The following is a 21,028-nucleotide window of genomic DNA, read 5'->3' as shown; positions in this document are numbered from 1 at the left end:
AAATACTCTGTGTGATATTATAATGATGGATACACGACATTACACATTTGTCCAAACCCATAGAATATACAACACCAAGAGTGAACCCTAATGTAAACTATGGACTTTGGATGACAATGGTGTGTCAATGTTGGTTCATCGATTTCAACAAATGAACCCCTCTGGTGAGTGACGTTGATAATGAGGGAGGCTATGCATGTGCAGGGGCAAGTGGTATATGAGAAATCTCTGCACCTTCTTCTCAATTTTGCTGTGAACCTAAAACTGCTCTAAAAAAAATAAAGCCCTTTAAAACAAATAGTAACCATATTCTCAGGACAACAACAAAATCACTGCACATGTCGCGACAAAGAACTTTTGTGGAGGGGTATAGAAGATGGAACGTAGATGATAGAATTTAGGGAACCCTATGATGTGAGGGAAGAATTATTTGAAAAACTGACTGAAATCTTTCAGAAGTCATTAAAGAATCCCAGAAACAGAAGCACGCTACAATAGTTGATTTTATTTGTTCAAGGGCTCATATTGCAAGCATTAAACCAAGCATGGGCTTTGATTCCATGAGCCCAGATTCGCATATTTAGGAAGATAAAAACTAACTGTGATGCAAGTACCTGGATGAAGACTAAAGACTCATGGTTAACCACATTGTAGTTTTTAAATGCCTACAGCCTAGAAGCCAGAAGTCACAGGTCTTTTAGGTCCTTCTGGATGCCCCACAAAGTATCTGCACTTTTCTTGAGCTGAGCAACCTCATCATCCTTCAGCTTCTGGTTGATAACACTGGTTAATCCCCGAGCATTCAGGATACACGGAAGGCTCAGGAAGACTTCATTCTCAATGCCATACATCCCCTGCCAGAGCAAAAAAAGCATTTAGATTAAGAAATGAAGCCACAGGTAAGAATGATCACAGGTCCTTTGTTTGAACAGAAAGAACTGCAGGAAATTTGATAAGCACAAACTCATTCTTTAATTCTCATCACTTACAGCCTCATATTCCCCTAATAATTGTGTTCTGAATTGGGTTTTGTAATACATAGAATATACAAATATACATTACAATAAAGCTAGAAATTTATAAGGAAGGAGTAAGTACTTTACTGAACTTATTGACATTTCTTTCTCTGCTTAGATATGCTTTAATAAAATTTGATATAGAAGCCTTCAATTCGAATTGTATGTGAATGTGGTTTTTAATGGGCTACTTTTCATGAAATCCTGTTTCTTAGAATTCTTTAGTTAGGGAGGGAAATTCAGGTGGTAGCCGACCTACAAGGTCCAGAAAAGTAGTTGGAGGCCACTCAAAGGCAAGATTCCTGCAACACTCAAGAGTTGTTGAAAAAAACAGTCCAATTTCCAAAACACTTTACCAATCTGTAAAGTAATTTATTCACAGGGTGGATTTAACTACATAATTAATTAGATTACTTAATTATATTAAAGTTACTTTAATATTTTTATAGCTTTTAATTTCCAAAATTTTTGCATATACCCCAAAGGAGAGAGAATAAACAAATTCCTATATACACACTCCAAGACTCAGCAATTATCCAATTTTTGCCATACTTGCTTTTTAAGATTTTGCTATAGTATTTCAAAACAAACACCTGACACTAGGTTTTACCCCAAAATATTTCTAAATCTCTTTTGCATGTTTCTAATCTAGTGTATTCCTCCCTTACTTTTTTCACCCCTGCCACTGACTTGTGGAAAATGAGTCAGTTATCTTACAGAAAGTTTTAATACAATTTTAGTTTTATTTAATCAATTTCTGCTTGACTGTTCCATAGCTTTTGAATTAAACTAAATTTGCTAAAGTATCCAAAAGCCATCTACAGGGGCTGGCCCAGTGGCACAGCGGTTAAGTGCGTGCGCTCTGCTGCTGGCAGCCCGGGGTTTGCAGGTTTGGATCCCGGGCGTGCACCGATGCACCACTTATCGAGCCATGCTGTGGCAGCATCCCATATAAAGTGGAGGAAGATGGGCACGGATGTTAGACCAGGGCCAGTGTTCCTCAGCAAAAAGAGGAGGATTGGCAACCGATGTTAGCTCAGGGCTGATCTTCCTCAAAAAAGAAAAAGAAAAAAAAAAAAGCCATCTACAGTTTAATACACCAACTTGAAACAAAACTCTATTATACTTATTCAAATGATCATATATTTTGAGAATGTGCTAAGATTCAAAATTAATATTAATTTGCGACATCATTCAAGGGAGAATTATAAAAATTTATTGGATGTCTTAGCCTCTATAAGTTTTGTGCTTTCGTTGTCCTGGACTTCTGTTGGAGGAGAGAGGTTTCCATAAAACTTTGACATACAAAAGTAACTGTGGACTGATACTTTATTTTGTCCTTCTTTAAATGAATCTATTTACAGAATACTAGACATCACATTATATATTGTATAAGTTTATTTTATTTTGTACATTTACATTCTGTAGCAGTATGTCTTACCTTCACCATCGTTGACACTGGATGAATCCTGGACAGATTTTTCAACATGGATTCAATGAGATCAGCGACACTTAATCCAATAGCCCAGTTGGTGTATCCTTTTAGCTTGATGACTTCATAGGCACTAAGAAAAACAAAATCATAAAAGAGATCACTGAAATGAGACTCAATAGTTATTGAAACCAGACTCTGGGTTTGACTTCTGCTGTGTCTCTTATTAAGTGTGCAATCTTGAGGAAATTATTTAACCTTTCTTACTTGTATTCTCTTCTGTAAAATGAGGATAACAATGGTATCTATTTCAAGTTTGTTAAATGAGTTAGTATATACGTAAAATGTTTAAAATTTCAATACTACATGGCAGCACTATATAAATGTTTTGATAATTTTAAATAGCTTATTGTATAAGTGAATATTTATGAAGTCGCAGTGGTAAAAATGTACATTTTCCAATCAATCTTATTCATAAACATAAATATTTCCCAAGATATTAATGAAATCAGGAAACAATGAAAGTAAAAGGACCTTCACATTCGAAGGACAAAATACACCTTAATTTTGAGGCCCCACTTATTATTGTCACCTAAAATACTATGACCAACTACCCCAAGAGCAAAGTGATGACTATACCTTGCCTGGCAATTTTCCGAGCACAAATTGTACACCTCGAAACCCACCAAGGCACTGGTACTTGAGAGATAGCAGGAGTAACTGAGTATTAGGAAATTGGGATTTAATGCAATCTACCACTGACTAGAAGACCTTGGGGAAGTTATATCACCTGGGCGAGACCTAGTTTTCTCATTTGTAAAATAAAGGGATTATGTTAATTGAAATTCTAAGAACCCTTTCAACTTTTTAAAGGATCTTTTTCTCCATATATAGGTCAAACTCCTGAAAAAAAAAAATCATTAAAATTGAACTAAACAAAATGATTCCACATTTGAGACATCAGTCAGTTTTGTAACAATTCTCTGCAAATAATAATAGCTAACATTTATTGAATGCTTATCAATGACGTGTATGTGCATAGCTGTGTGTGCTTTTACTCAATTTTTACAATAACTATATTACCATACAACTTTACAGAGGAGAAAACTGAGACTCAACTTAAGGTTAAATGGTTTCCCCAAGACTATATAGTTAGTGTCAGTGCCATGATTTAAATCCAAGTCCATATTCTTTAGTCCAAATCACACCTTATTTTATGGTAAGCATGAAGGTCATAGAAAAAGGATGGTTAGTAACAAAAGAGACAGCTTCCCAAAAAAAAGAAAGAAAAAGGAGGGAAATGGAGACATCTCCAGTTAAGTATGGAAAGGTAAATACAGCACAGCTTACACTTTGAGCAATCAATCAGCAAGTATTTATTTTAGGCAATTATAAGACTAATAGCATCTAGGTTTACCTTTCTAGTTAACTCAACCTCATTTGCTGATAGGAGGCAATCTGAAAGCCCTTTTCACTTGTTAACTCTGTGTTTTGCTCCTGTTAGTTCTATAACAGAATTTCTCTAGAAAAATATTTGCTTTCCCTAGGGGGACTCGCATAGCAGGTTTGACTGGTATAAGTTAGTCTTGTCTCTTTCAGAAGATAACAGCTGCATATTTAGAGTTTATCTGAACTCTAAACTATATTAAGAGTTTATCTGAACAGGCAGCCATGGAAAGTGTTTCAATTTTATCCAAGTAAAGATGAAATTAATCATCCTAATTCAAGCCCCCTTCCACTTACCTTTCAACCACCATCTTATGCACTTCTTTCCAATTTTCACTATCATTGTCCGTTCCCATTTCTGGATTCAGTTCCTGGAGAGAAACGCCTGCCACATTCACTCCACTCCACACAGCCACTGTCAAAAAAGGATAAACATTTTATATATTTCTGACATTATTTAAAAAAAATCTTCTCTTAGTTCAGATTTCACCTCTTATGTAAGTTACTAAATACCCACTGCTCCAGTGACAACCGACTCCAGTATAGTTCCTCCAAAAGGCTGACATTTGCCTTCAAATAATCACGTCTGACCTTTTAACTTCAACCATTTTGGTGCAAAACAGGATTGTTGTATCATACTTACAGAGAATAAGAAGTTCTTCACCTCTCTCTAGGTTTGTGAAATCACGAGATTCTAGTTCAGTACTATTGTAAACTTTGGTTTGAGGAATTCTTAACTTTCTTCCTGCTATTTTTCTAATTTAAGCCCTTTTCTTCTGATGTGAAAAAAAAATTCTTGGCTAAGACCCAAATATAGTCTAATTATCTCTAGGTCTTCTAATGCCCCAAGTTCAGTCTCTCTATCGAAAGACACTCCATGTAACCACAGTGAATTTTTCTGGTCTTAACTGAATCAACTATTTCCTTCCAAGAATGCTTCCAGAGGCACAGCAGACAAAGGTGTTGTCTATCATGGACTATATCTTTTGGAGGCTTTCATGCACCAAAACAACCACCTAACCTACTCTTAAGACTTCCTGCCCAGACAAAAGCATAATTGAAGATCTAGGTGTACAAAGATAAATAAAGGTATGCTTTGTGCTGCGGACAAGTTCAGAATGTACAGGGAGAAACAGGCAATTAAAGAAAACTAACACAATGGGATGAGCTCTCACAGAGGTATGGAGAAGGTATAATTAAACATAAATAAGGGTTTACTTCATTGAGGGGAAAAAGTGTCAGAAAGGGCTACAAAAAATAGGCATTTGAACTGGACCTTGAAAATCAGATGTATTCCTCAGGGACATCTGGAGAACATTGTAGACTCGGGAACTAAGAGCAAAGGATGCCGTAGTCTACTATGGCTCTAACCAGCTAGAAAAGGCAAAGTTGCCCATGGCCAAGTAAGACTCCCATTTCGGCCCCAACTTTTGTGAATTTGGGCTAACTGTTGAGAAAACTAAGGCATTTTCACGGACTTTGATAAAATCTACATAATCGTGCCTACGTGAACATGCTTTAATTCTCTTTCATTTCATGTACAATATAGATCAACATGGAAATAGGAAAAAAAGATGTTTTGGAAAAAATGTCACAGTAATGAGTGATAGAACATTGAACAGGAGTCAGACGACATGATTCTAGTTGTAGTTATGCCACTAACTAGCTGACGGATCTTCAACAAGCCACTATTGCCTGCTTTGCCTCAATTTTTTCCTCAGTAAAATGCAAGTCTTGAACTAGAGAACATGTAATATCACTCCCAAATCCGTGGTTCCAGTAACTGTATTAATTGTAATAACTAGCAATTAATGAACTTTTACTGTACACCATTGTACTAAATATTTTTTATATAGGACATAAATTCAGACAAATCCTTGGATATTAGGAACTCTTGAAGGAAGTGATACGTGTCAGAAAAAAACAGCATTACATTAAAAAGTACAAATGTAGTAACTGTAATTCTTATAATATCACAGTAAACTCTTTACTAAAATCACACTACACACTCCCACTAAACTCAAGGGAAAATTTACACCTTAACCTTGTAGGGAGAAAATAGTTCCTTGTGTATAGGGCAGATACAAATTTAGTAAAATATAGATTATCATTATCATTAATATTAAAATGTTTTGGATTATTACAGTATTGTACTGTAAACCTATTCAATGTATTTTGGTTTAATAAATAAGCTTAGAGTTACGAAACACAATCAGAATTGTTCATAAATGTTTTTACATAAAATTGGAACAGAAATATTAATTTAAATAAGAAGAGAAATATTAATGTAAAATAAAACATTTAGAATAAGTGGGGTTTTTTTAACTATTTCAAAACAAAGTATTATAAAAGAAATCGAAGTGCAATATAATTTTAACGTTGATCCTATTACAATGATTAATTTATTTCCAACAATTCTATTTAAATGCCTAAATAAAATATTTGAGAGATTTACCATATGGTCTCATACTACTTAAACGACTGATGGTAATGATTATTTATTAAAAATCAGATTTCTTATGAAACAAGATTTATTTTACATAATAGAATAGTAGACACTGGTTACTTAAAAGCTTTTGTTACCCAATTCACTCCTTCAATAAACACGATGGCTACAACAGCTCTGTCCACTGAAAGGGCCTAGAAGCAAAGATATACCAGGAGCACAGGGCACAACTATGCCCAGATCTTGGTTTGTAAATACCATTCCCCTTAGAAGGAAACAGGGCTCATTAGATGGTTCTAGTGCTGGGAAAGGAAAAGCACAAGATGAGGCTGGTGCACTTTATTGTTCCAGAAAGCAAGGAAGGTCTCAAAAAGTGATCAGAAAAATGAAGAGACAGGATCCAGCCTGAAGAGCCTGTTACTTGCCAAATCTGGGACAATCTGTGCACTATAGTTACAGTGACAGAATATTCATGCAATAAAATAAAAATCTGAGTCTACACTGATATAAATAAACGAATAAATAAATAAATGGGGAAGAAGAGAAAGCTCTCTCTTACATTAGAATACAAATAATAAATATAGAAGAAATGATGGAATTAGAATACCATGTTTGACAACTATCAAAGTAATAATTTACTTAAGCAAGAATCATTAATAGATACTAAACTTAGCAGGCAAAAAATTGACGAGGAATCAGATATTTACCTAATCAGTATCAAAGTATCTTTCCACATATTACTTATTTGTAATGGGAAGTATGTGAAAATATATAAAAATAAAATTTAAAAACAAAAAATTCATAATGGCAAGAACAATACCATAAGTGCACAGTAATATTGTTGATTTTTTTTTTTTTTTTTACCGCTTGAGTCGCCGTGTTCTCCCAAAATCCATCCATGGCAGCTGCTGGGATGAATGCCAAGTTTTTCAGCCATAAGGTAGCGAAATCTAGCAGAATCCAGATTACAGCCACTTCCAATCACACGGTGCTTGGGTAATCCACTTAGTTTCCAGGTAACATAGGTGAGAATATCCACTAACAATTTCAGAATAATATACGTAAGTAAATCAAAACTGATTGCAACTGCTATGTCAATTAGTAGGTGCCCTGGCTTCCTCTTCTCCCACCTCCCCACTCCCCACATCAGATGTGGCCAGAAAGGTGTAAATACTTTGACTTTTCATAGTTAGAGATAATGGGAGTTAGAGAGACAAGGAAAAACTTTTAAGCCTTATATTAAGAGAGATTGTAAAACACGAAAAATGCGATATTGTGGTTTTTTATTTACGTTATTACTTGAACCAAGAACACATAAAAGCCTTGCACATTAATTAACTTACTGTATGTGGAAAGAGAAAAAAGGTTGAATTAGATGGTCCCTTAAGTTTCTTCCAATTCTAACATTCCATGATTGTAACGACTGTCATCATAAACCAAAAGCCATTGGTTACTAAATTACCAAGGCATGCTACTATAAATTTTCCTGGGCACAAGATACTATTCAGTAGACGATTGTGATAATACAGAGTATTAACATTTTCTATTTAATGAAAGGGCCTCTAAGACAGAACCTTTGTTCTGGTGTGCACAGCCCTGAGACTGCACAGAGGGGAAATCTGCTGGTCTAGAGAGTATTATAGCCCTTACAGGCTAAGCTGTGAACAGTGGGAAAATGTGCACACAAAGAAGCCAAGAAGTTAATCTTGCAGTCTCCACCTCCACACTCATATATAGACACCGGCTAAGATATTTTAAGGTCACTTTGGACTGGAGATTATGAACTCTTCCTTGGCAACTTTGATTCAGTGGGAGTGACTCCCTGGAGAGTTAAGACTTTGAAGCTATACCTAGAAAGTTGTATAACCAGTTAATAATATCTGCCTTAAGACACAGGATGCAGCAACTTCATCCGTGCCAGCTCTTTGTCATTCCTGTTCTGCATCTATCTGCCACTATACATTTATGAGAAGTTTTATATATAAGACTGAACTATTTAGTAAATCCCAATCCAAGACTGCAGAGAATAATAATACTAAAATAATCTCTGTCCTGGCTGGCTCCCAACTCTCAATATTCCGTAAACTGTTAAGGATTCCCTTGGTTCTTATTCACAATCTGTCCCTATGTGAAGTGTCAGAGACAATCAGTTTTACCATTTTATCAATGTATCCACTATGCTCACCAATAAGCAATGTTTGGTGGCAAATTACAGACAAAAGAAGTGTAAAATAGAGAGTGAATTTTGACTGTTTAGCGGGAAAAATGCTATTCTTTCTAACCAGAAGTTTTAATGTTTATTCTGCAAATGTTGATTTAGCAAGGAGAGCAGCTTTTAAGTTATAACATTTGGTGTTAGCATGTCCACTAATACAATCTATTACTACCTTTAAAATTGAACTGATTAATAGTTTTTAAACGCTTCTTTTCAAATTCAGTCATTCAATTTTGAAGAGTTTTAGAGATAAGGCCACTAGAATGCATTTTTTGGCAAAGAGAAGGTCAGATATGCTAAAATGTTTCTTACAAATTGGAGACACATTCAAACATTTCATTATGCATCCCAGGATAATCTTTATAGAAAATTTAAAAGCTTTTAGACTCTACAACAAACCCAGATGAAACAAACAGATGAAAGCTTTATAGAAAACTCTTCTCACATTTTCAAACATTTGGCCTGGGACAGTGCCATTTGTTTTGCAAACACCACTCTTTTGTGGCCAATAACAGAAGACAGATGAATTGCTTCTGCTGGTGAATATCAGAACAGATTTTTTTAACTTCAAAAAACAAAATAAACAAAACCCAAAAACATTAACCGAAGTGAACCCTAAGGCATTATAATAATACCTGGGTTGGAAACCACAATGATGATGCAATCAGGACTGTACTTGACAATCTGAGGAATAATGAATTTGAAGACATTAACATTCCTCTGCACCAGATTGAGACGACTCTCTCCCTCTTGCTGGCGGACTCCTGCAGTTACCACCACAATCTTAGAATTGGCGGTCACAGAGTAATCTTGAAGGAGAAGGGAAAGAAAGATACTTCAAATACAACTCCTCATCAAAACATATCATATACGATATGCTCTAGAAAGCTAAACATACAAAAGCTTCTAGAACTTATATGAGAATTACGTTTTCTGTATTATAAGGTTTTGAAGTGCAATGCTCCTGTGGCTTCTTCCTCCTTGAGCTACATGGAAACATTCCAACCATAAAACTGGCTCAGAGAATGGACTAAGGAAATAAGGAAGGCCTTAAATTATGTTTCTGGCTAACAAATTCAAAATGCTCTTACTTCAGAGAATATTCGATTGTCAGTAATAATACAAAGCATAAACAGTTGCGTCCAAAGTTCAACAGGCCGCCCTCCAACACAAAAGCAATTTAAAGGTACCTTTAGTCTTATAATGTTAATTCAACCTACAAAGGGAAAAGAAGGCATTGAAGGGTTTGTTCTTGGCTAGAAATTAATTTCTAATACTCAATATTTTAAGGGAGCTTATTCACTTTTAGCAGTGAGTTTCTCTAGAGAATATTTTATTTTTTCCTCAAGGAAGTGCACCCTTTCCCCAAATACACAGACATTATGATTTGATGTGATCATTAGGCTCAACAGCTATGGATGATTCATAAAATTAAACTGTGTTGCTACTTGACTTTTGACAGTTGTTTCACACAGTACCCAGAATGCTAATAATTCAGTGAATAACAGCTATTATTAGTAGTAGTATTGTCAGAAATTATTTTGGAGGCCCATGTTTTGACATCTTTAGGCACAGCTGTGCTGAGGTGGCAATACCACTGCATAAACGTGCTAATCCAGAACAGAGATAGCTAGAATATGAATTTGTTTAGTTTCTTCAAGGCACTCAAACGACTTGGTGCAAATATTTTTTTTGGATCTAAAACACTCCGGTTCTCAGATACACGTAAATAAGCATGATGACACAATTTCCCAAAATGTCATGTACCAAACGTGTGGAAGGCACGCGGTGGAGGGTTTATAGCGGGAACACTTGCAGGTGTCCTCGAGGATGAACTGGACCCAGAAGGAAAGAAAAAACTGCCCACACTCGATTCACCAAGACAGAAGACTAATTTTACATCAGGGAGTGAGGATATTACTTTACTATTAGATCACTTTGCACGTGAAAGGAGACTACCTTTATCTGCCACAATTTTAGACGTCTGAAGAAACAAGCTCCCGTGCTGCAGATCCATCATTTCTCCTTTGAGCTTATCTTCCAAGACATCCACCAGAGCAAGCTCGTTAGCCAGAGACTATAACACAAAGCAGGTGTCAGTACCCAAACCACTCGAGGACGCCCCAGCTCACGGAGCAACCCGGAGGCCCTAGAAACGGCTCAACACAAAATGCCTAAAAACCTGGAGAATTTTATCACGGAGTTAGGCGCGCTCTTGAAACCACTTTATAATAAAACATCTTGAATAATGAACTATTAATATTTAAGACACAGATTTTTCAGAATTTCATCTCCTAATACTTAACTAGGATCCAATTAGCGTGATACAAGTCGCTTTAAGAATATACAGACACACAAAGACAAACACCATATGATTGCACTCCTATGTGGAAGATAAACACATAGATACGGAGAACAGATTGGTGGTTATATGTAACATATTTCATGTTTATATGTTCTCTCTATCTCTACATAAATAGTGGGAGAAAAAAAACAAAACCCTGGATTCTCCCTTTGAGTAATCATGTACACTCTTCAGCAAGTCCTTGATCTTTTCTTCTTTTTTTTTTTTTTAAAGATTTTATTTATTTATTTATTTTCCCCCCAAAGCCCCAGTAGATAGTTGTATGTCATAGCTGCACATCCTTCCAGTTGCTGTATGTGGGACACGGCCTCAGCATGGCCGGAGAAGCAGTGTGTCGGTGCGCGCCCGGGATCCGAACCCGGGCCGCCAGCAGCAGAGCGCGCACACTTAACCGCTAAGCCACGGGGCCGGCCCCATCTTTTCTTCTTGTATGAATGAGGGGAGCAGGTGTCAATCTAAATGCATCTAAACAACATTTCAGCTTTGAAATCCGGTTACCTTATGGAAAGTCGTAATTTGCAAACGCTTTAAAAAGTAGTTATCCGTCCCACTGAAATACCACTAGAGTCCTTGCCTTTACTGTTTTCAGGGCTGCTGGCAAAATTAGCTGAATATAATATATCAATACTGGAGCCCACTTAAAAATGGAAATACCTCTCCTAAGGATAGTGTGATCAGCTATACAGGTGAAGGGTGTTGACGGGAAGAAGGGGTAGGTAACTGAGGTTCAGGAAGCACTTGGAAGGATAAGGCAGAATAGCCTAGGATGGAACTGGAGGTGTTAGGAAGGCACTGACCAGCAGAGGAAGAAGCAGAGGGAGGGAAGATGGTCACTAAGAAAACTTTAGCTTGCCAGCAAAGGAGGTCCTGCTCCCTGTAGAAGCCAAGGAATGAGCACCGTCCCGTCTCTAGAATCCCAGTGGCTGGCTAGCCTCAAGAAGTGAGCCACAATAGTCTTGCTTGTGAGGTTTTCTCTGAGATTCAAGCCTCCTTATGATTGAATGTGTTCTTCGTTACAAGCAACCGATTTACTTGCAAACTTCCGAAATGACCATTTTATGAGGTGGGGATTACTTAGTAACTATTTTCTCCTTTCCATGTATGTCAAATACTGACATTAATTTTCATACTATTTTTTCTTGCCTTTTTTTTTTGGCTGAGGAAGACTGGCCCTGGACTAACCTTTACGCCCATCTTCCTCTACTTTATACGTGGGACATTTGCCACAGCATGGCTTAATAAGCCGTGCGTTGGTCCGTGCCAGGGATCCGAATCTCCAAACCCCAGGCTGCCAAAGCCGAGCACATGAACTTAACCACTATGCCACCAGTCCGGCCCCACTTTTCATCCATTTTTACTTAAACACATGTTTAATACTTTAAAATGCTTTTGTTCCTCTGCAGCTTCTGCTAAGATCACACAAAACCCTCATTTGTGTTTTTTAAGCCCTAAATTAATACAATATAACTTAAAAGCCATAACATTCAGTCAAGGTACTGAGCACTAGGAATATCACTCTTATTTTAGCAACCTCACATGTGTGCCGTTGCAGTCAACAGGCCAAAATAATTTGGGGCTTAACTGGAAAAGGATGTCACCGGATCTCAGATCCTGTCTTTTGTTTCTGTGGGCGTAGAGAATTGGCTGAGAAGTGCACACTACTTAGCTGGCAAGGAAGGAAGCGATCCAACCCTTTAAAAAAATAACTGCAGCCCTGAATTTAGCTGCATCTGCACGACTGAATATCCTCCAAGTGTGGAGGCAGGCAAACAGAAGACGTGTGATTAAGTACTGACGCTGTTGTTTGGCTGAAATAAATCTCCTTCTGTCTTCACATACTGTATAGCCTATGAATTTATCACATGTATTTCACTTAAGCTATAAATATATGGTTTAAAATGTTTGAAACAGCAAGGCTTAGATTAATTGCAAAAGCAGTAACTTATTAAGGAGCAAGGTCAGTTAGAAGCCAAGAACATTACTGCTGAAAACTTGTTTAACATACAACAAAAAGGTCTTTTAATCTCCTGTGTGGACCAGACACAGCCACAACCTGCCTCTTGGTCCTCTTAGCTAATAAATCACTGCCACCAATGCCTTAATATTTGATGGTTTTATATTCAGATGTTTACTCTGCAAGAAATTTTGTGGGAAGAAAAGGTATAACTTTTTCCAAATAATTAGCTAAACGCACAAGCACCATTTATTCAATACTTTGTTTTTCTTCTCCTCTGGAATGCCACTTCTATCTTATTAACTACTTTTGGGGCCTGTTTCTGAGCTTTTAGTCTGTTCCATTAACCATTCTATTCTTGTATATATACCAAACTTTAATTAAGTTCCACTTTTAAGCGAAGTCCTGCATTGCAAAAACTACTTTGCAATGTCTGTAATTACATTGCTCCTTCTAAGAGACTTCTTATGCTGTTTTTGTACTGAAAGAACATGGCTACGGTTGACTGAGTCAAGAACAGACACTCAAACCAAAAACAGCTGGACACACAGGCTACAGGGAGAATAACTTTGCCTGGAAGCTCTATGTGACCCTGATGACATGAGGTTTTGGCAGCTAAAATGCAGAGCCTGTGGTTGGTAGTGGGGCAGAAGTCATATTTGGCAGTAGAAGCCACGGAAAAGGAAAAGCTGTGATCAAAATTTGACCAAATGTAAGTGCAGTTTACTAGTAATAGCAGGAATATTCATTTATTTAATACATATTTATTACTGAATGTGCCAGGGATTATTCTACTAATCAGGAATACAGTAATGAATAAATTCAGCAAAGTCCCTGCTCTTGAGGACTGCATCAGGAAGGAACTAGGAATTAAGCAAACAATGTAAGAGGATTCTGACGATGGAGGTGGTATAAACACCACAATGCAGGGTGATGTCAAAGTTACTGGCAAGAAAGTTTACTTCATACCAGATGGTCAAGGAAGACCTGCCCGCAAAGGTGTGATATGAATAATAGGAAGGAGTCAAGTCTGTGATGGTCTAGCGTAGACATTTCAGGTGAGGGAAAAATCAAGCAAAAGGGTTTAAGCAGAAATAAGCTTGGGGTTTTGAAGAAAGAGCACAGAGGGTAAGAGAAGAAGTCAGAGACAGTAGCACCACATTGCACTGGAAGGTGCTACGACACTGTGAAGGGCACCCCCTGGAGTTGTGCACTCCATTGCCTAGTTCTGAGAGACAGGTAGAGAGATCCTTGACGCCTCACATGATTTTATGTATGCATGCAGTATATGTGCACTGTGACACTACTGGAAAGTGTTAAGTAGGAGAGCTACTGTTTTTGTAAAAGTTCACTACTGTTATGCTGGCAATGAGCATGAGGAGAGTGGGCAAGAGTAGAGGCAGAAAATAACTGAGTCTTCGTAATGGTGGGACATTGTACTAGGGAGCCTCAGTTGCCTTCACCGGCCTAGCTAAGGTGCAGACCTCCTCAGCCTCGATCTCTGATGCTCTAGCTTCCCTCATTTTCTGGGCCAAAGCAACGTGTGCCTTCTGTAAAGACTCAAAAGGCCAGATCTGCACTTAGTATCTTAGTATCTGTATGATCTTAACCAAGTCGTTTAATCTTTCTGAGTTTGGTTTTTCTCAACAGTAATATATAGATGACAGTACTCCCCTGGAACTTCTGTGGAGGAATGAGGTAAAATACAGATGCCTTACACAGTCAGCACTGTTATTTTCCTGTCTTTATTAAACTAGTGGGGTTTACAATCCTCACCAAATATTAATAACAATTTTGAAGCACTTTAATCCTTACCCATTAAAATAAGATTTAAACATTTTTAATGAGTAAAATGGTCTTAAACAAGGCAGTCACTCCTTCACAGCATCTAAATTGGAAGATTCCTACTGTTAGCAGCAGGGTCTGTTCTCTCAAGCACTTGAATTGGGCCAAAGTATTATATAACGGCAGACACAGTCTCAATTGAATTATTCATTGAAGAGGACTTTAAATGTACAATTAAAACAACCATAGAGGTACTTCATACAGAATCATGATAGCTCAGATATAGTTTTCTGAAAAGTCCAAATTTTGAAATTAGCAGGAGGAAAAGAAGAATTTTTAGCTAGTATTTCATTAATACCTTATGTTTTCAACTGCCTAAATACTAGCATAGAATAAAATACTCGGAGAGTCACCATGGTTAAGAGTTAAGAGCCCTGGGTTCAAAATACAGCTCTAGCACTTCCAGCTGTGTGACTATGGGCAGGCTACTTCCGGCCTCAGCTACCTCATCTGAAAATGGGATACGAAATTCCCATTTCCTGAGGTTGTTGTTTAAAATGAAGCATTTTTATTAAAACACTTCAAACATGGTTTGTTGTTAATGCTATGGAGTCAATCCCGACTCCTTGGGACCCTGTGCACAGCAGAGTGGAACCCTGCCCAGTCTTTTTGTGCCATCCTCTCACCTTCCAGCGCTATATCAGACAATGCTCCGCTGCTATTCATAGGGTTTTCATGACCAGTATTTTTGGAAGTGGGTGGCCAGGCCCTTCTTCCTCGTCTGTCTTAGTCTGGAAGCTCCGCTGAAGCCTGTCCACCATGGGTAACCCTGTTAGTATCTGAAATACCGGTGGCACAGCTTTTAGCATCACAGCAACATGCAGCCACCACAATATGACAACCGACGGATGGTGGTATGGTTCCGGGAACTGAACTCGGGCTGCACTGGTGAGAGCAACGAATCTTTATCTTAACTACTAGACCACGAGGGCTAGTACAAACGTGGTACACACTCAATAAACATTTCAAAAGAAATATCAGCTGGAATACTCTTTGTTTTACTGGCATAAATAGTGAGCACTAAATTGTGATTATTTAAATTCCCTGTAACTTGGGAAGCAGCTCTCCTAAATCAAAGACACCTAGTCAATGAAGACTAGCCAGAAAAAATGCAAAAGAATAAAACTTTCATAGGTGTGCACTACATATTTTAATTATTTCTTTGATAACTTTTTCTCAGTAAAGATTCAGAATTTGTTCCTTTAGAATTTTAACTTTGCAAACAGAAATACGCTTGGCTAGGAGTTATTCAGGCAGCCTTCACATATGATACAAAGGGACAGTGTGCTCTACTGAAGGCGAGACGGCATTTTTTTGGGGGGCTGGAGGGTGGTTCCTACATTTAAGGCAGCCTTCAGAAAGAACAAGGAATTGATTCAGTGAGGTAAATAAGAGCTCTTTCCTCAAAAGTCCTTGGAGACTACAGAAAGCTAACTGTGCTTTGAACTGCAAGGGGTATATATGAGGCAAGCCAAAAATCTATGGAGGTATGTAAGGAAAGTACAGTCTGGAGGAGTAAAAGGTACCAACAGTACAGCAACAGCGTAAAATCTCCTGATGTTGATCATTGTGCTGATTATGTGAGAATATGTTAGAAATATTAAGAACTGTACTCTGGAATTGTACAATATTAGGAAATGTACTCTGAAGGACTTAGAAGGAAAGGGCATGATATCTGCACTTATTCCCAAAGGGTTCAGAAAAAAATCCATTATATGTATAGTTAGAGAGGCAGAGAGAGAGGGAGACAAAGATAAAGAGAAAATTTAAAAATGTTAAGAATTGGTAAATCTGGGCGAAGCAGACATGGAAGCTTTACTCTTTTTCCTATTCTTACAAATTTCCTGTAAGTTTGAAATTATTTCAAAATAAAGTATTGGGTGAAAGTTGGAATGGAATAATGAGATATTTCCACGACCCCAAAAAGCCACTGTACATGTTATTTATTAATTATAGAGGGTAACAGGACCTTTGCAGTGGAGAAATCTTGCAGTCACCACTTCAGCCAGAGGATTCTCGGGCATCATCATTAACGAGACAAGTTGAACATCACCTGCCTCCTGATGTGATGCACCGGGAAAGACATGACATCACTAGTCATAACCCCCACCCCAAAATTTAACCTGGACCTAATTACAATGAAACATCAGACCAACATAATTTAAGGGACATTCTACAAAACTGACAAGGACTCTTCAAAAATGCCAATGATGTGAGAGACAAAGAAAGGCTGAGTAACAGTTCCAGATTAAAGAGACATGACAAGTCTATGAAATATATGATCTTGGATTGGGGTGAAAACAGCTATAAAAAGCATGATTTTGACAGCTGGAGAATTTTAAATCTGGGCATTGTACATTAGATAATATTATATTAATGTTAAGTTCCCTGAGTGTAATTACTCTATCATGTCTGATAGGGAGAGTATCATTCTCTTGGGAGATAACATGCTCATGTATTTAAAGGTGCAGTATCATGTCTACACCTTATTTCAAATTATTCAGAAAAAAAAATCTTTTAAAGATGCAATAAAATTCTGATGTGCCTAAAGAGATTGTATATACATGCTGAAACTGTCTATCATGTTTGGTGTTCTTGAAATGTACCTTTCCCAGAATGCTGATGGCACAGGCCATACCAACTTGTCCAACACCCACTACGGTGATCTTATTGTTTGGGACCGTTGCCTCTTCTTCCGCAACTGGTGCAATCAGTTTTTCCTTAAGAGTTGCCATCCTGCACTGCGTGAAAAGAATCAGAAGATTATACATCCATCCACACAAGCAACATGAATAGGAATAATCTATACAATGTTACTGTGCAATTTTGAACTAAAGTACAGTTTAAAATGAGCCTAATACTATTCTAAAACAAAATACATTTTAAAGAACCATGTAACCCATTTAATGAGGTATTTAATCAAGACAAAAACCTCCATGAAGCCTATTTGAATTTGGGTTCTTTTCTTCAGCCTGTGATTCCACGTTAGTATAACAAGTTGTAACAATTTTGTCTTGTGGGTCTTTGTTTACTGGCTAAAAGACATGAATATTTATACTTAAAGTAGCTGATTTGTTTCTAGTCCCCCATAAGGAATTTATATGTAACTGGGCTTGGGCCCAGTATTAACCCGTATCTAAGCTTGATCTAAAAGAATTAATAGGCAGTTATAAATACAATTTCTACTACTAATGGTTATTATCACTTTTGGAAGATAGGGACTGATTGGTTTTTCATCTTTAAGTCTCACTTAAAATGTGTCACAGTTCACTAGACATAAAATGTGTGCTTAATAAATACAGTGACAATAAAATCACAATGAATATTTTGCAAAATCTGCAAAAATATTACTCTGAATTTCTTTTAGTGCACCCTGGAAGCTTATTGGAAGGTGGATACTTAATACATTTTCCTTTAAGGAGGTCCCATTAGAAGACTATCAGCCTTGAATTAGTCTCTTTCTAGTCATTAAAGAAAAAAAAAAAAGCCAAAAAATAAAATAAAATTGAAATCTGTTTGAAAACAGTCTATATGGTAACATCAAATTTATCTCTGCCACCAGTTATTCGAGTGTATTTTCTGGATAACTAAAACAAATGGCAAAACTTATTGAAATAAACATCAATTCCATGGCAATTTTGTATACAAAATATACCGCCTTGCCTTCTTAAACAGAGACGGGGTACAGATCACAAATAAGCTCTTTCTTCATAATTAAGTATCACATAATTACAACCCATCATAATGATTATTATTTTAGTTTGCCTTCTACTTTTTATGCTGGACTGTTGCATCGGAGGCCACTGGACCTGTTTCAAACTGTACCCCTGCCTCCCAGTCTTTTTTTTTTGTTTCTCATCTGCAATGGACTAAGTAACAAAACCTAGTTTAGTAATTGTAAATGTTAAGAAAGAATTAGTAAGGCTCTGAATTAGAACAAAGTACTTAACTTGGAGACGACTGTGTAACAACTATTTTGTTCTATATCTATTTTCCCCCAATCTTTAGGGACTAAATTGAGCAATTCTTTTGCCTTCACAGAGCACATCTGCTGCTTTCTCCTGGATGCTACAAAAGAAATATACAACCCCGTGCAACTGCCTCCACAAATAGATGACCTTACAATGAAATTCCCACGTCCTGCCTTTTGCGCAGAATCAGAAGAAGGCCGCATCTCTTCTTCTGGAACCAAGATACAAATGCACAGTTTTCCTCCATTAAGTTTATTTTCATTAGTTGGTATGTTTAAGATCTTTTAGGTATATACGGAACCCAGTAAGAAATGGAAAACAAAAATCCAGAAATGGTGGTAATATAAATGTAGATTAGTTGTTCAGAAAGACTTAATTAAATTAACTTTGGGAATTTCCGAAACTACAATTTAGAGGCTCCAGCCAGTAAGGATTTTCTTTCAGATCTTTCTGGAGAAAAGTGTTTTTCTTTTATTTTTCCTTAATAGGAGTTATAAAAAATTAGAAGAAAATGTTCTATATTATACGCAGGCCTGTGCCAAGATCACAGAAGTGGCTGTAAGGAAGAAGAAAGGGTAAAAAAACCCTGCGATTCTTGGTCCTTTACATCCCTACCCCCATATATATCATTGGAAATGAACCAGTGCCTTACGTTCAAAGATCTTAACAAAGATCCTCTTTGCAGAATCTCTCTCAACTCTATAACCTTTTAGAAAGCCACGTCTTGCCATCTAATTCCTCCCTAAGCAAGTGCCAGGCCTCCCCTTCCCCCTCTCTGGGCCCCGTGGCAGCTAGCACTGTTCGCCGCCCACAGGTCACCTCTTCCTCCTGGTGCAGGAAGCGGGGAGGGCAAGTCACAAGGGGAGGAAAGCACACTTCTCCTAGGAGGAGGTCTCTAGCGAAAAGTCTAGGCCTTCCTTTTTCTGAACACCCAAAGCTGGCTAAGTAAGCAAAACACCCGAACCATTCAGAAAAAAGGCCAGAAAAGAACGGGCCTACCGCTCCGGGAAGGGTCGCATCTGTAGCCAGGTCAAGACTGGAGCGCAGGGGCAAACCTGCTGATCATCCTTTACCCTCAGCCCCGCAAAAGCAGGGGCATTCCTCCACTCCCGTGGTAGTAGATTCCAAAACCCAGGTTCAAGATCAGCCAGCCTTCGCATGTCACCCGGTTCCTTCTTCCTCCCCTAGCTCCTCACGCACGTGTCCGGGCTCCCGCCAGCAGGCACTGGAGGTGATGTGGCCGCCATGAACCGATCAAAGACACGTAGGGCCCAGGTTTTAGGTACAAAAGCGACAAGTCTTTCCCCTGATAGAGCTGGAGGCGAGCCCTGGTGCGCGGCGACAAAGCTCGGTCGCAGCCCCTTCGCTCCGCCTTGCTCCCCGGCCGAGGGCACCGCCTGCCGCCCCAAACCCGGGGGCTGAGTCAGGGCTCGAGCCCGGATGCTCAGGGCTACAGGTCCCAGAGGACAGATGTCCTTCTTGGTCCTTCCCCCAGTCTTACTACACAATGACTCCCCTGCACATCCCACCGGTTTGCCTGTGAGCCAGGATTCAGGGTCCTGAGCTGAAACCTACCAGGAGAGAGAAGGCTCTGGAGACGGTTGTAGGAGTCGCGCGAAGAAGACAATGTCAGCAGCGTGCGTCTCCTCTGGCGCAGGATCTGCAAAGAGGGAGGAGGAGGCGGGGCCCACCCCCTCGCAGCCTCTTAGCTTTCTCTATTGTGATTGGAAACCCGAGCACCGCCTACCCCTCCCCTCCGCTCGCTCAATCCCCTTCAAGGACAAGGGCTCAAGTGTGCGCACGCCCGCGCTCTCCCCAAATGAGGAGGTCACCTTCTGGTGGCTGAGGAGGCCTGTGCCCTCAGCCAGTCTCACAGTTTGCAGGCTCTTGAACACAGAGACCGCGGTGTTTCTAAAACCTGACCATCTTCGGCTCTTCTGGACTCTCACACCCTTGTTTGGATAGATTTAGTCCAAATAGAAATAAATTTTGTTTTGCTTTCCGGGTCAAGTTTAGAGGACCCATGTTCTTCCCTAAGACTGTGGTGGTGTGTTCCCCTGGAATAGTATTGGTGCTTCTGAATATTTTTAAAAATAAAACTGAATTTTCAATTTTCATCATCTCGGATATAAAGTTGATTTGATACAACAATGACTGGTGGGTTTTTTTCCACCTTAATTCAGCAAATATGCATTAATTGCCTGCTAGTTGCCTGACAAAACCAGTGAAGCCTAGTGCCTGCCCTCTAAAGTTCTCTGCAAATCTGTATGGTCTCAAGGGCAAATAAAAATGGGGCCACTAGCAAGATGCAGTTTCTCTGTTAGTCTCTGAGCAACTC

The 21,028-nt window shown here is 38.4% G+C and overlaps 1 protein-coding gene across 2 annotated transcripts; it reads right to left on the bottom strand.

The window, feature by feature from the left end:
- Positions 1-485: 485 nt before the first annotated feature.
- LDHB (lactate dehydrogenase B) lies at positions 486-20,371 on the bottom strand. 2 transcript variants are annotated; one of them, XM_058558666.1, is made up of 8 exons: positions 20,266-20,371; positions 17,326-17,460; positions 10,515-10,632; positions 9,191-9,364; positions 7,205-7,378; positions 4,192-4,309; positions 2,458-2,581; positions 486-854 (listed from the first exon to the last, which is right to left on the bottom strand). In XM_058558666.1, exons 2-8 carry the CDS (start codon positions 17,452-17,454, stop codon positions 687-689), a joined length of 1,005 nt encoding a protein of 334 aa, XP_058414649.1. In that variant the 5' UTR covers positions 17,455-17,460; positions 20,266-20,371; the 3' UTR covers positions 486-686. The 2 variants fall into 2 exon arrangements, with proteins under 2 accessions (XP_058414649.1, XP_058414651.1); XM_058558668.1 differs by lacking the exon at positions 20,266-20,371 and adding an exon at positions 19,690-19,910.
- Between the last annotated feature and the right edge of the window lie 657 nt (positions 20,372-21,028).

Source organism: Diceros bicornis, chromosome 17, assembly GCF_020826845.1.
Source record: "Diceros bicornis minor isolate mBicDic1 chromosome 17, mDicBic1.mat.cur, whole genome shotgun sequence".
Taxonomy (NCBI): domain Eukaryota; kingdom Metazoa; phylum Chordata; class Mammalia; order Perissodactyla; family Rhinocerotidae; genus Diceros; species Diceros bicornis.
This window is presented reverse-complemented; position numbering and strand designations above follow the sequence as displayed.